This window comes from Eucyclogobius newberryi, unplaced genomic scaffold (genome assembly GCF_026437365.1).
Source record: "Eucyclogobius newberryi isolate DKJ021-1_F unplaced genomic scaffold, fEucNew1.0.hap1 SCAF_18, whole genome shotgun sequence".
Classification (NCBI taxonomy): domain Eukaryota; kingdom Metazoa; phylum Chordata; class Actinopteri; order Gobiiformes; family Gobiidae; genus Eucyclogobius; species Eucyclogobius newberryi.
In genome coordinates this window covers 25091900-25105829 of record NW_027315812.1, presented here as the reverse complement: position 1 = coordinate 25105829, position 13930 = coordinate 25091900, and the positions used below count along the sequence as shown (strand labels likewise).

General features: G+C 41.7%; 1 protein-coding gene across 1 annotated transcript in view; it reads left to right on the top strand.

The window, feature by feature from the left end:
- gli3 (GLI family zinc finger 3) overlaps positions 1–13930 on the top strand; it is a 127090-nt gene that overhangs the window by 56523 nt on the left and 56637 nt on the right. Inside the window, exon 4 of the mRNA XM_072451161.1 lies at positions 2757–2862. Within this exon, the coding sequence (XP_072307262.1) occupies positions 2757–2862 (106 nt within the window). The remainder of the gene's footprint in view (positions 1–2756; positions 2863–13930) is intronic.

Sequence of the window (13930 nt, the reverse complement as noted above, 5' to 3'; positions counted from 1 at the left end):
AACTGTTACATTTTACGACTCGCGCAGTAAACTTCATCAGATTGTACTTGCCCACAGTGTACGCCTTGCTCGTTCAGGCCCAAGCTGGCACTGACCACCTCCATAATAAATAAGTGAATGATGAGTAAAGCAGAGCAGCTGTATTTAGCTTGAGCAGCACCGCATCCTTTACAAGCACAAACACACTGCAGCCTGGAGAGACCCGTGATCAAGGTATGCAGATGTTGACATACGCGTCGCCCCGAGGTGGTGATACTCCCCGTAACAAGCCGTAAAGTAACATGTGTTTGGCAATAACGTGTCCGTGCAGTCTGCGGAGTCGGATTAATCAGATCACTAGACTGTTTACTTTAAAAGGTTATGGCGCAAAGATGCAAAGTAAAGTCATACATGTGCGTTTTATGGTGTCTTAGTAGTCATTTTTATTCCTTAGTACAGTGAACCCTCGTTTATTGCGGGGGTTACGTTCCAAAAAGAACCCGCGATAGGCGAAATCCGTGAAGTAGAAACCTTTATCTTTTTACAGTTATTATACAATGAAATACTCCATAAAACATTGAAGCTCACGCGCGCTGCTCTCACCGGCCTCTCACACGCGCTGCTCTCAGCGGCGTCTCCCGCAGCTCACGCCGCTCTCACCGGCCTCGCAAACTTCAATTTGGCAAGCGGTTTCACGTACGTGTACATATTAATCCATAACGTTATTGACACACAGGTAGAGAATACGCGGAGAGACTGTTTAGCCAATCAGAATGCAGAACACAATGCATGATGCAAATCCGCGAAGCAGCGAGACCGTGAAGCGAGGGTTCACTGTACACATAAAGAGGCAAAAACATTTAGTATCGCAGAGAAACTCTAGAATTATTAGTACCCACTATCAAATAGGGTTGTTAAAGTATTAAAAAAAACAGATACTAATCACTACTACTTTTAGTGAAACTACCGGTACTCATTTGAAGTATTAATAAAAGAAAACATTTTTAAAAATCACAGTCAAGAAAAAATTTGACCTTTTTTGTTAAATAAGACCACATGTTAACAAAGAAATTATTTTTAAATGATCTTTGGTGTAGTGTGTAGAGTATCAAGCCTAGATATTAAAATCCAATTAGAAATATTAGTTTTGTGACACAGTACTTTCAAATGTACCTCGAAGTTGCTATTGTTCTTTCATATATATTCATAAGTGTATTTATATTCAGCTATTGCAAGTCTAGATAACATACAACATTTGACTATTACCTCAATCCAGTTCAAAAATGTGCAATTATCCTGTTTAAAAAGCATCAAGAGAAGTACTTCAAATTTACTTACTTTCCACTTGTGGTTACTGCCCTACGAAGAAAAGAAGAAAATCAAACTCTGGTGTTACTTGTTGCAGCATGTCTAACAATGAGCGCACAGCTGCAACACCAAATTCCATATTTACGATTACACCGTGTTAGAGCTGTCAAGGTTAGAAGAGGAGCATAAACACAAGAATCCAGTAGAACACTCGCAATTTCAGGGATAAAAATAAACTGTGATTCAGAAGCCTATATCATGCAAATGCAGTTTTCCATACATCATTTTACAATCCATTGGTTAAGCCAGATACGCACAATTTAGGAGCGTTTCCTGTTTTTCTTCACTCTGTTTAAGTTCAGCCTCAAGATATTTGGACGGAAAAAAGAAGAATGCAAAGTTTATTTAAGGTCTCATTTGGTGGGTCAGCTCTTGTTATCTGCGTTTGCCTCTCAACCAATGACTTTTCCTTCAGGGCATCATAATATGATGTATATATGATAAGTCTAAAATTCATGTTTAAAAAAAAAAAAAAAGTCATAAGGCCTTCTATTTGGAAGTTGAAATTAAAGTTACTTTTTGCTTCTAAATTAACAGTCTTGTATGAATGTGTGTGTATGTGTGTCTGTGTGTGTGTGTCTGTGTGTCTGTGTCTGTGTCTGTGTGCGTGTGTGTGTGTGCGCGTGCGTGTGTGTGTGTGTGTGCGCGTGCGTGCGTGTGAGGGGTGGTGGGAGGGGCCGATGGCACGGAAGGAGACATATTTTCAAGTATGTAGTATTAAACTGTAACACGTAAACGTATTTTCCAGACTATAAGTCGCACCTTTTTTCATAGTTTTGGCCGGGATGCGACTTATACTTATATTTATACTTATATACTTATACTCCGGAGCGACTTATATATGATATTATTTGTTATTTTTACACTTGCAACCGCATTTCATACTCCAGTGCGACTTATATATGTTTTTTTCTTCTCTATTATGCATTTTTCGGCTGGTGCGACTTACAGTCCGGAAAAAACGGGTAGATCAAAATTTTGCATTTTGGTAATATGTAAACTGCAATATTGATTAAAAAAACAACTAGTAATAGAAAAAGGTTCATTGACTGTTTAAAACTGCAGGACGGATAGTGACATAGAGACATTTCAACAAGCAGATTGTTATTTAGATATTTTTTTATTTTTGAAAAGTTGCTATGTTACATTTTAATAGTCTACATGACATGTGCAGTATCACTACAGGGATGTGGGTAGGGATAGGGGGTACGTGAAAACAAGCATTTCCTGAAGCCTCAAGTCGAAAGTACAAGAATGAACAGAATAATGAAAATTATTACATGTAAAACCTAATTGTTATTTACTGAAATACTGTATTTACGTATGAAATAGTAAGTAACTGCAATATGAAAATTCAAAAACCCAAATGTACGCGCTAATATGTTTCTCTGAACTTTTATCTCTTGCAGCCGCTCCACAGTTCTTCCCCACCTTCCACCCGCCCGTGCCCATCGACGACAGACACGCCCAGGGTCGCTACATCTACGAGCCTTCCCCCGTGCCCCCGCTCCACGTGTAAGTCCGTCAGCACCTCACGACACACGGAGTTCAGATGGCACTACAGAACACATCTAATCCTACCACATCACTCGCCGACGTGAAGCCGACACTTCCTTCCACCTGAAATCTATCCTCTCCTCAAATGCTTCAATAGTTCTCTACAGCGGCCTATTACGCTGGAGATGATTGTCGTGGCTGGATTTAGTTGCAAGAGAAAGAATGTTGTGTCATTTTGCGAGATATTAAGCAGTAGACTTGGCTTGGAACGGCTTTTATGGATTTATAAAGCGCACGGCCAGGGAGCTTTTTATGATGTCAAAGTGAATTGGAGTGTTTTGTGCGGCTCAAAGGGAGAGGCCCTCGAAACAGGATTCAACAAACAAGCATGAATGACGCTAAATACAACTTAAGGTATGTTTTTGACGAGGAACCAATGTTATTACATGGTTAAAAGCTCAAAAAAGTCCATTCTGCATAATATGTGTCCTTTAAGTGCTGGTAAAAAGACACAAAGGCCGGTTAAAACATATAACCAACTATGTTTTCATGAAATAGTATTTTAATGGTCTTTGGATGCTCTGGACAAGAAAATAAACCCCAAAAAATACTTCCTTTGCATAACAATAATAGCAAAACCACAAACTCCGGTGAACTTTTTTCCAAAGACAAAGTTAGGACTTTCAGCTCTTTTGACGTGCAATGAAAACAAACCCGGCAAAGTCTTGAAACCCTCTTTTCTCCTCAAAGAGTAAAAGGAATAAACTTCAAGGAACGCTCAGAAATGCCGTCCTAACACACCAACACACAAAACACCTTTATTGTTTAGGTCGTGAGTCAACCGTTCTACCAATTTCTCTTATTACAAACATCAGATATCGAAAATACATAACGCGAATACCCCTTGATTGGGCTGGTACCCGGGGCTCGCACCCCCCTCCTCAAGGGCAGCGGATCAAAAAGCACGGCCTTGTTCGCGAGTTACACGATCCAGACGACGAAGCCAGGCAAACGAACATGTGTCAAAGCCATGGAAAGGAGGGGGGGGGGGGAGCGCGAGGAGACCCATCAGAGCCGTGATCAAGCCCTGTCAGGGGGGAGCCGGCTGCTGCTGACATCCCTGACACGCCAACTGTACTCCAGCTCCACACCTCGTCTGTTCACGCAGCCACTGGGAGCAATCGCACTACGGCAGTTTAGGTTTACGGCCTTCCCAGTCTGAGGTGTGCGACACTAATGGTAATGAAGAGGTGTAGAATCAGTCTAGGAGAGTTGATGTTGTGGTTAATTCTATAAATCCCCAAGTCATCCATTTAATCTATTTAAAAACGAGAGCTGTGGAATAGGTGTGGTATGGATATATAATTGCAATGATCGATATCGCACCTGACTACATATATCGCAGTAACCTCAAAGCTCTCAAGCTGTCAGAAATGTACACTTTTTGAATGAAAATCAAAGTTTTTAAAGGAAAACGGTAGATTTGATTTCATCTTGGTTTTGTCAATGTTAAAGGCGCAATGGACGATTTTTCGGCGATTTGAGAACGCAGGTGGAAGTGCGCATGCGCACTCCCCGTGCGGACTGATACAACACACACGTGCGTTTGTTTATTAGCGCAACGGATCGCATCGCATCTCTCGTCTCCCGTAGATTTCAGTCTACTTCTGAGTCAGCTTGAACAGTCTTTCTCCGTCTTCATTTTGCCCCGTACACTGAGGGAACTATATTATGATAGATCAATGCGCTTAGACACGCGGAAATGTGGGACGAGCCGCACGCGGCTGCAGGTGAGCGGTAGGTGCGTTTTATGATTGATACGTGGCAGGACTAATTGGCAGTCCACACCACGAGGAAATAAGACTCAGATTTGTGCCAAAAAAATCGTCCATTCAACCTTTAATATTTTGTTTTGACAGAGTTTGACTTCACACTGTTATCCTGGTTTGGTTCTTTTCTAGTCCAGATTTAGATCAGTTAATAGATTAATGGTGTCTCAGTCGACTGTGTATCAATTATTATTATTATTACTAATTATTTTATTAGGAGATTATAAGGATTTATATGGACCACAAGAGAAAAGAAAAGGCATGGATGGTGTTTTAGCTGGAGTAAATCTTGAGTTCATTGTCTTTTTACAAATAAATGAGCAAATTAGTTTCACATTTCTGTTGATATGCATTTATGTATATGTTATTCTCTTTAGCTTGTGAATACTCTTTGCCAGTTGTGCATCACTTTAGTTGACTAATCGATGCCCAGATCATGACTTTCCTTGACTACAGCCCTAGATTTAGAATGTGTTCACACAAAACTAGGACTAAATTGTGAAACAAATCTGGACTAGATAATAATAGGACACAAACCAGTCTACTAAACTTGAATCAAACCAATACCAAACCTGCGTCAACAACTTACTCATGGTCCAGTTCACGTTTCATTTCAGGTTTATTTCCAGTTTCATTTTGATGTTGTGTGTTTGCGAGTGCAGATTTATAACGCCAAAAACTCATATTTGAAAGAAGACAATTGCAAATGGAAACTTTGGCTAGCTTACTGTGCATGTTTTAGGCTGATACGAGAATCCACTGCGCCCGATTGGACCCAACCCATCCATCACATTCGGTCAGATTACAAAAACACACACATAACTTCCACACGGCCCTGTAATGCCACTTTTGACTTGATGCGAGAACGTAAAGTCAACATGAACCAACTGAAACTGTCCCGTTCTATCGCACCGAACCCCTTACCTCTCTCCAACTAAACATAGTAGTCACATTAATTTCAGCTATCTCCTTAAAATGCACGAGCCCTGAAAGAACTCAACCATGACAGCGCTGAAATATGACTGTGGGTGTAGCGCACACGCGGAACAACTCTTATTAGCCGTCTCGCATTAGCCGCGCCGATGCCCAGGTCAGCGCGCAAACTTCAAGCAGCCCCCCCCCCCCCCCCCCCCCCCCCCTCCCACCGCACACTCCCTCCGCTGGTAATCACTCTCCCTATGCCGCTTCCCTCTTTCTGCCATTTGTATTCCTCACGTCCAAAGCGAGCGAGCCGCCAGGAGATGCTTCATAGTTCGGGCGGCGCTTGTTTCCTCCCAGAGACACGGAGGAAGCGATCAACGCGGGACAAATTGGATGGGGCAGCTACTTGGGCCGTATTATGTTTGATATTCTTCATCATTATCAACACCCCCACCCCCCCATCCTCGTCTCCCCTCCCTCGCCGTCATATCTCTCCCTCGCTGATGTGCCACTAAGCGTAATGAATTTTTTATGTCCCCCCCAACCAAACCCCACCTCTCAACCCTGCTCTAAAGATTAAGGGAGCAAATAAAAAAAGGAAAGAAAAAAAACAGGTTGTGATTGATGTTCGGTGTCAGCGCAAACAAAATGGCAAATATAATTTAGCATTTAGCTTATGCAGAGATAATGGGGGGAACATGCGGCGGCGACACAGGCTGGGACAAACAGCGCGGCTTGTTATCCGTCAGGAGTGCTTTGGTATGATCAGGAGCGCAGGTTGGTAGAGGAAGCGGGCGGGGGCGGGTACGCGGGGGCTTTACGCTTTCACTCCGCCCGGACACGAGTTATCTGCATGCTCGGTTTGGCTGTCAGCGCGGACACGGATGCCGCTCCGCCGTGCGTGTGCTACTTATGGCCCTATTTATCCAAGCCATTAAGCATAGAGCTGTTTAATGCGACACTCCACGTCCAGGGAGACTATTTGTCATTATTACAAGACAGCTGTTTAGGAGCGCCGCGTGGTTAATGCTGGATTCATGTACCACAATGATGCTGCAGAAGGAGGCGATGTGACTTAAGTTTGTTTTATGGCATGAAATACAGTATATTCAGTTCAGAAATCAAGACAATCTGAAACTTGTATTGTTTGTAAGAGATGGGAGGAGACACAATTCCCACAGGATTGGATCCACGAGAACAAGTCAAGACGAGATTTTGACATAATTAATAATGAACAAATTAGGGCAATACATTATTTTTGCAACTGACACAACACAGTAAACCCCCCAAAAAACGAAAAAAACATTAGCTGTAATAGCAAAAAAGCAAAAATGGACATAGTTAGTTTCATTTACTTTAAAGTTAGTTTCATTTTCTTTCTGTCCACTTCTGCGTCAGCTCGAACTGTCTTTCTCCGTCTTCATTTTGCCCCGTACACTGAGGGTACTATATTATGATAGATCCATGCGCTTAGCCACGCGGAAACGTGGGGACGAACCGCACGCGGCTGCAGGTGAGCGGTAGGTGCGTTTTATGATTGATACGTGGCAGGACAAATGATTTATCCACGCGAGGAAATATGATAACAAATTTGCTGAAAAAAAATTATCCATTCCACCTTTAATTTATGACCCTACTATATTAATTATTCAACAAATTTTCAGCTGCAATGTTAATATATTACCTAAAAAGAACACAACTTTTACTGTAGTGCAAAGAAAAGAAACACACAATCAAATAATCAAATAATGTCAAAATAATAATAGCAATAAAATTATTTTTTATATTTGAAAAAATGCAAATTACTTGTTCTTTGCATTAAGTCCTCATTGAGATTATAGATATACTTAATAACTTAGATTTTACCATGCCACACTGGCTTAGTAATCACTTAGCTAATACTCCTCTTAACACATAACACCTGACCTTAGTTAAGTAGCTACTAAACCTGAATCATGCTTAATAAACTATATGTTCATTTCGTTAAGTGTTCGTTAAGTCGTTGTTCATGCTTTTTTTTAAGAGAAATTAAAGTGTATTTATTATAAATTGGTACCACTTCTCAAAGAGGTTTAAATCACCAGCGACTAAACTTTTTTTACCTATATACAATCTTGCGGCGATTTTAGCTTGCAAGATCTTATGGCATCTTGTCCCATTATTTACTTGGACAAATTATGATATCACAATTGCGTGACTGTGTGGAAGGAGTTTGTAAAAAGAAACCCACCGAGCTTCACTGACTGCTTTGCCGCTCTGCTTTCTACAGTACAAATTATACTGTCTGTCTTACATTAAAGTTCTGTATTTCTAGATTAATCTACACTTCATTTTATCAACTACCAAAATTCCTTTTCGACATACGGCTTAATCGCAATGCCGCACTTATTATTTACTTTCACTTTGTGCTGCAAACAGTTTTGTTTGTAAAATATGCAATAGAACTAAAGCACTTGAACCGTCTTCAGCAAAAACACATACACCTTATTGTACTGCGCTGATGAATGCAGCAACATTTCCAGGGGTTTTATTGTTCCGTGGCTTACTTCTGAACTTCTTTTGAGTCACGGCTTTAATATTCCCTGATTAAAAAAAGCAATGCCAAATTCCTCCGTGGTGCGTTCATCACTTAAAGCCCAACCACCTGATGGCAAATTGTGTTTAATTACACTTTCAGCTCAGCGCAACTCCTCGCCAAACTTTTTTACAACGTCTCAACTCGCCAAAAAGACCCAACCATGGATTTCCACGGCTTTCCTGTTAATACTACTTCGCAAAATACTCTGCCCAAGGAACGTAGCGCCATACAGCCAGCGCCGGGTAGGGGGGGGAATGGAAGACAGGAGACAGCTTATGGAGAAATATTGAATTGTTTTAGGACAAGTTCTCCTCGGTGCGCAGAATTAATCGTTATTAGCCCGCTCAAAGATATGCCTAAGTACACAGGGGCTATTATTGCGGTACTTCCCCATGCAGCCTCTCATTACTGCCTGTAATTACAGTTGGGTAGGCCCCGCGGCAGTTCCATCAATCCAGCCATGCTTTCCCCCGCCAAGTACGCGCGCAGCCAGGCACTGCCGGACGCAACTAAAACCAGCGCTCCGACGCCACATCCACCACTCACACGCGTCAAATGAACGCAATCATATCCTATTACAGCGAAAGCCCTAATTGAAACATGTTTATTTATGACTTTTTTTCCCCACAACGAGGAGCAGGCGTCAGCGGCGCAACTAACAGGCTCTGGTGTTAGGCGGAGGAATTAAATTAAAAGCTCATAAAATGAAATATGCTCCGTATTAGCTGTTTGACACTTAATTTGCCTTCAAATGAGCAGAGGAAATCACAAATTAACTGTCCTTTGTTGTTTTTTTTCTCTGTTCCATTTCGCCTCCTCACCAGAGCACAATTACAGATGTGGGATAATCGTTTAGTTTATGAATTCTTGAGGGGAAGGTACCAGGGGGCCATTCATATATTAATGCTTCAAGGGTTAGGGTGGGGATGGATGCTATGGAATCCTCACGTTCACAAACAATGGGGTGTGCAATGAAGAATTGTTTTGCTATAGGGTCATACGCAAGGTGGCAAAGGTTAGTGTTTCTTATGTTCATGTAGGTGAGTTGGGTATTTTAAGTTTTCTAAAGTGTATTTTGAAATCCCCTGGCCTTAGTTGCTAGGATATATCGTAGTCTCTTACTTAATGTGTTTTACAATAGCTAGTTCCATTTGTGCTAATTATACAGTATTATACACATTTAGTTGAATTAACCCCTAAAAACAAAGCATGCATTACGTGATGCTTTTTGAAGGAATATTGAACTGAAGATCGTCATTTAAGGTAAGGCAAATTTATTTGTAGAGCACATTTCATACACAAGGCAATTCAAAGTGCTTCACACAGCAGGAAAAATGCATTAAAACCACAAAAAATTACAGAAACAGAAATACAATAAAATTAACTATTAAAAACAATTTAAGTCATAAAAAAGAAGAGTGCAAAGAAAAATCCTTTCAGTCACATGCACAGCTAAACAAAACTGTTTTTAGCTTAGACTTGAACATTGTCAGAGTAGAAGCCTGTCTCACATCTTCAGGAAGACTGTTCCAGATTTTAGCTGCATAAAACTGAAATGCAGATTCCCCATGTTTAGTCCTGACTCTGGCACCAGCAGGAGGCCGGTCCATGTTTAGTCCTGACTCTGGCACCAGCAGGAGGCCGGTCCATGTTTAGTACTGACTCTGGCACCAGCAGGAGGCCGGTCCATGTTTAGTCCTGACTCTGGCACCAGCAGGAGGCCGCTCCATGTTTAGTCCTGACTCTGGCACCAGCAGGAGGCCGCTCCATGTCTAGTCCTGACTCTGGCACCAGCAGGAGGCCGCTCCATGTCTAGTCCTGACTCTGGCACCAGCAGGAGGCCGCTCCATGTTTAGTCCTGACTCTGGCACCAGCAGGGGGCCGGTCCATGTTTAGTCCTGACTCTGGCACCAGCAGGGGGCCGGTCCATGTTTAGTCCTGACTCTGGCACCAGCAGGAGGCCGGTCCATGTTTAGTCCTGACTCTGGCACCAGCAGGAGGCCGGTCCATGTTTAGTCCTGACTCTGGCACCAGCAGGAGGCCGGTCCATGTTTAGTCCTGACTCTGGCACCAGCAGGAGGCCGGTCCCTGAGGTCCTCAGAGTCCGAGATGGTTCATATGGCACTAACATATCCAAGATGTATTTTGATGCTAGATGCTGTATTTTGATGCTGAGAACAGGACTAATGTGATGGTACTTCCTGGTTCTAGTCAGGACCCGAGCAGCAGTGTTCTGGATGAACTGCAGCTGTTTTACAGCTCGTTTTGAGAGGCCAGTGAGCAGCCGTTACAGTAGTCTAATTTACTGGAGACAAACGCATGGATAAGTCTCTCCAAATCTGGTTTAGACACTATACTTTATGTTTTTTAGATGGCATTTAACTGACCAGCCAGATGAATTCTCGCAATATTTCAAGTTGAAAAACTGTTGAAAATCCATCTGGACTGGCTCCCGATGTTGAGTGTTGATCCCGAACCACCAGAGCAGTCACAATGCAGCATTAGGGTTTGGACAGGAGCCAAAGGTGAAGAACCCAAACAAACCCAAACAAACATGGCGACACAGATGAACGTACTTTGGCCTATTTTAGCAGAAATGCAGACTATTTTGTTTTAAAAAATCCGCACATGGGGTTCTTCATCAGTGGAGGGAAAGATGTTTGTGCTTGTCTCTCGATTGGATTTAACAAAAGTTTGATTTCCGCCGTTGTGATGCTTCGACCAATCAGATTCAAATGTTAGTCATAACGGTCCGCCTTTTCCCCATTGCTTTCAGTGAGAGCCTTTCAAGACTGATAAAAGTGAAGTACTCAATTCAGAGTGAGTCAGGTTAGCTTAGTCATAAAAATGGGAACTGCACAACTTCCGTAAGTCACTCAGTTTTTATTTTTGAAAAGTGGCTACATGACGTTTTAGAACTCGACATTTATCACTCTTCATTTGTCAAGTACAGGAATGTGGGCGGGGAAAGGAATAGGCTAAAAGAGGAATGTTCTGGGCACTCAAGCCTCAGTTGCAGGAGAATACAGGATTACTCAAACATATAGTAAACTAATGATGAGGAAACACTGTTGTAACAAGGTTTAATGCTCATCAAAAAGCTCAAATGTATTTGCATTATACATTTTTTGTGATATGTATTTTCATCCTACACACTTGTTAGCCTTTATTTGATAGGACAGTACTGTAGAAAACGAGGAAAGTAATTTGGCTAGGTTTTAAAGGTTGGATTTGAACTCATCTTGCCAAAACAGGCAGATACTCAGATACAAGTGTATCTCTGCCTTATTTGCAAATAGATTTTTGAAGTTTCTGAAATGAGCGACTTAGCCTCCCCAGCCTTGCAGTAGCAGCCACTTCCTGCCTAAACAAACACACGGATGGGTGAAGAGCAGCTCTCGGCGGGAGCTCTGTCCCCTCTGCCTCGGCCTTTGTGTGGGACAGGCTTAATGGGGGGAGAGGAGCGACCACTTCTTTCATTGGCACTTTATTGCTGGACCACGGAACATTGCAAAACAAACAGGCCTCTCATGCGGCTCAGTGGCGGCTCGCGGTTCACCCGGCGACCAGGCAGAACAAACACAAGTATTCAGCACAAGTCAATTATCAGCTTCACACTTGAGTCTGAGCGCTCGGGACAATGTGCTGTCAATAGAAGCGCTAAAACAACTCCAAAAACACTGTGTCCAACCCTAGAACGACCGCACATGGCATTAGCAAATAACTGCCAATGTGCCATTTATTATGATAGTGTTAGAGGTGGTTAAACGTGCTTGTCTCTAAGGCGATGTCATTCCTTTGCCTGGAATGTTCCACAGTATGGCATTAAACTTATCTAACTTACATTTATTCAAATACAGGTTTTCTTGTTGGTGAAAAACATCTAGAATAACATGCATTCTTACTGTGAGCTGACCAGTAACTTGGCCTGGGCAGGTTGTGTCACGTTCTTATCTCCATAGGAGATAGAAACGTGTTGGACCCTTCATCAGAGAGTTAGATAGTGGATTTTAGGTGGTGACAATCATTTTATTTTTGTGTTTTAGCAAAGATCTTTTTTGCCCAAAGGTTTTATTTGATAGGACCAGCTGCTAGCGAGAAAGAGTAGAGAGACATTCAGCATTCTGATCTGATACAAAGTCTAGCTTCTCAAACCAGCTCCATCAGCCTGAAAATTACTTTTGAAAACTTTTACTTTAAAAAAAAAAAAAGGTCCAGATTACTACGATTGACACGTTTTATACAATGATTATAACTTTGTCACATTTACATTTGTGGAAACACACTTCCTCTTTCCTTTTTATATAGTCAGGACAATTGGAAAAGCAAAAAGTAGGAAAAGCAAAGTTGCTGAGGTTCCTGAGGGCGTTGGGACATGTACAGTAGTGGAGGTTAGAACTCCTGTAAGAGGCTTGAACGATGACAAGTGTAGATTTATAGTTGTAGTAAAGACAGTTGAGAGAAGTGGATGACAGACACAGACAAATGAAGAAGGTCCAATGACGGTTGATGGATTTGTTAAAATATACAACCCAGACAATGCTTGAGAGGCTGGAGAGGCTGGAGAGGCTGGAGAGGCTGGAGAGGCTGGAGAGGCTGGAGAGGCTGGAGAGGCTGGAGAGGCTGGAGAGGCTGGAGAGGCTGGAGAGGCTGGAGAGGCTGGAGAGGCTGGAGTCCTGCTTGAATTCTTTTTTGCATCTTTCAATCTAGGTCATAGAAAAAGTCGGATTCCAAAGTGGTGAATGAAATGGGTGGAGGTGGTAAGCTACAGGTGGGGGCCGTCGGCGTATGCAAAGGTATTTCATTCAGCCGTGTTTATTCAGCTGCACCAGGGATTGGAGTGAGCACAACTCTGTCATCACAGCCAGAACGCCAGCGAAAGGAAAGTTCACAGCCTGCGCTCTGTTACCGGACTGCAGCTTACACCGGGAATCAAGACATTTTTCTTTTCCCCTTTTAACCACAAAACCCGTCATTTCAAATTCTTTTTCACAGTCTTTTCCTCTCTCCATATTCTGCTGTGTCGTGTGGTGTTGTTGTTTTTTTTTGGTTATTTACATAAACTGTTGTCAGGGCGCCCAATCTTAGCATGGAGGAGCGGCAGAGAGTTGTTTAGCATAAACACTGGCTCTTATCACAGCTCCTTCCAAAATGGGATGAGGCCTCGCTGCAGAGACACACACCAAATGCAAAACAATACAGACAAAAGAGGAGAGAGGAGGTTCTGAACTGCACCGCTCCAAAAGATATACTTTGCTTTCCAGCCGTCAATAGGCTTGTAAATAATTTAACATCATTAAAAAACTGAACGATTGAACTCAACTTTGCATGTTTAAAAAAATAGCATGTATTTTTGATTTTTAAAGTCCATAAGTATTCTGACAAAATAATTTAAATGATGATTGATTGCAGTAAAAATACAATGTATAACAAAAATAAGTCATATTTTGTATTAATTGTTTTTGGTGTACAACTTTATAATAACTAGATCTGAAATATCCTTAATAAAGCATGAACAAAGAAAAATGTTTTTATCAAGAATGATTTAGGCTTTCAACAAATCAATGAAATTGTTACTAAGCCTAAATCTTTCTTAATTAACTATTTATTCATGATAAATTAAGTATTTGTTCATGCTTTATTAAGGCTAGTTAAGGTGTAATAATTATAAAAATAATCGTCACACATACAAAATAAATTGTAAAAGTGTATTCAAAACCCACAAAATAAAACATGAATAACCCTGTAACAATACACA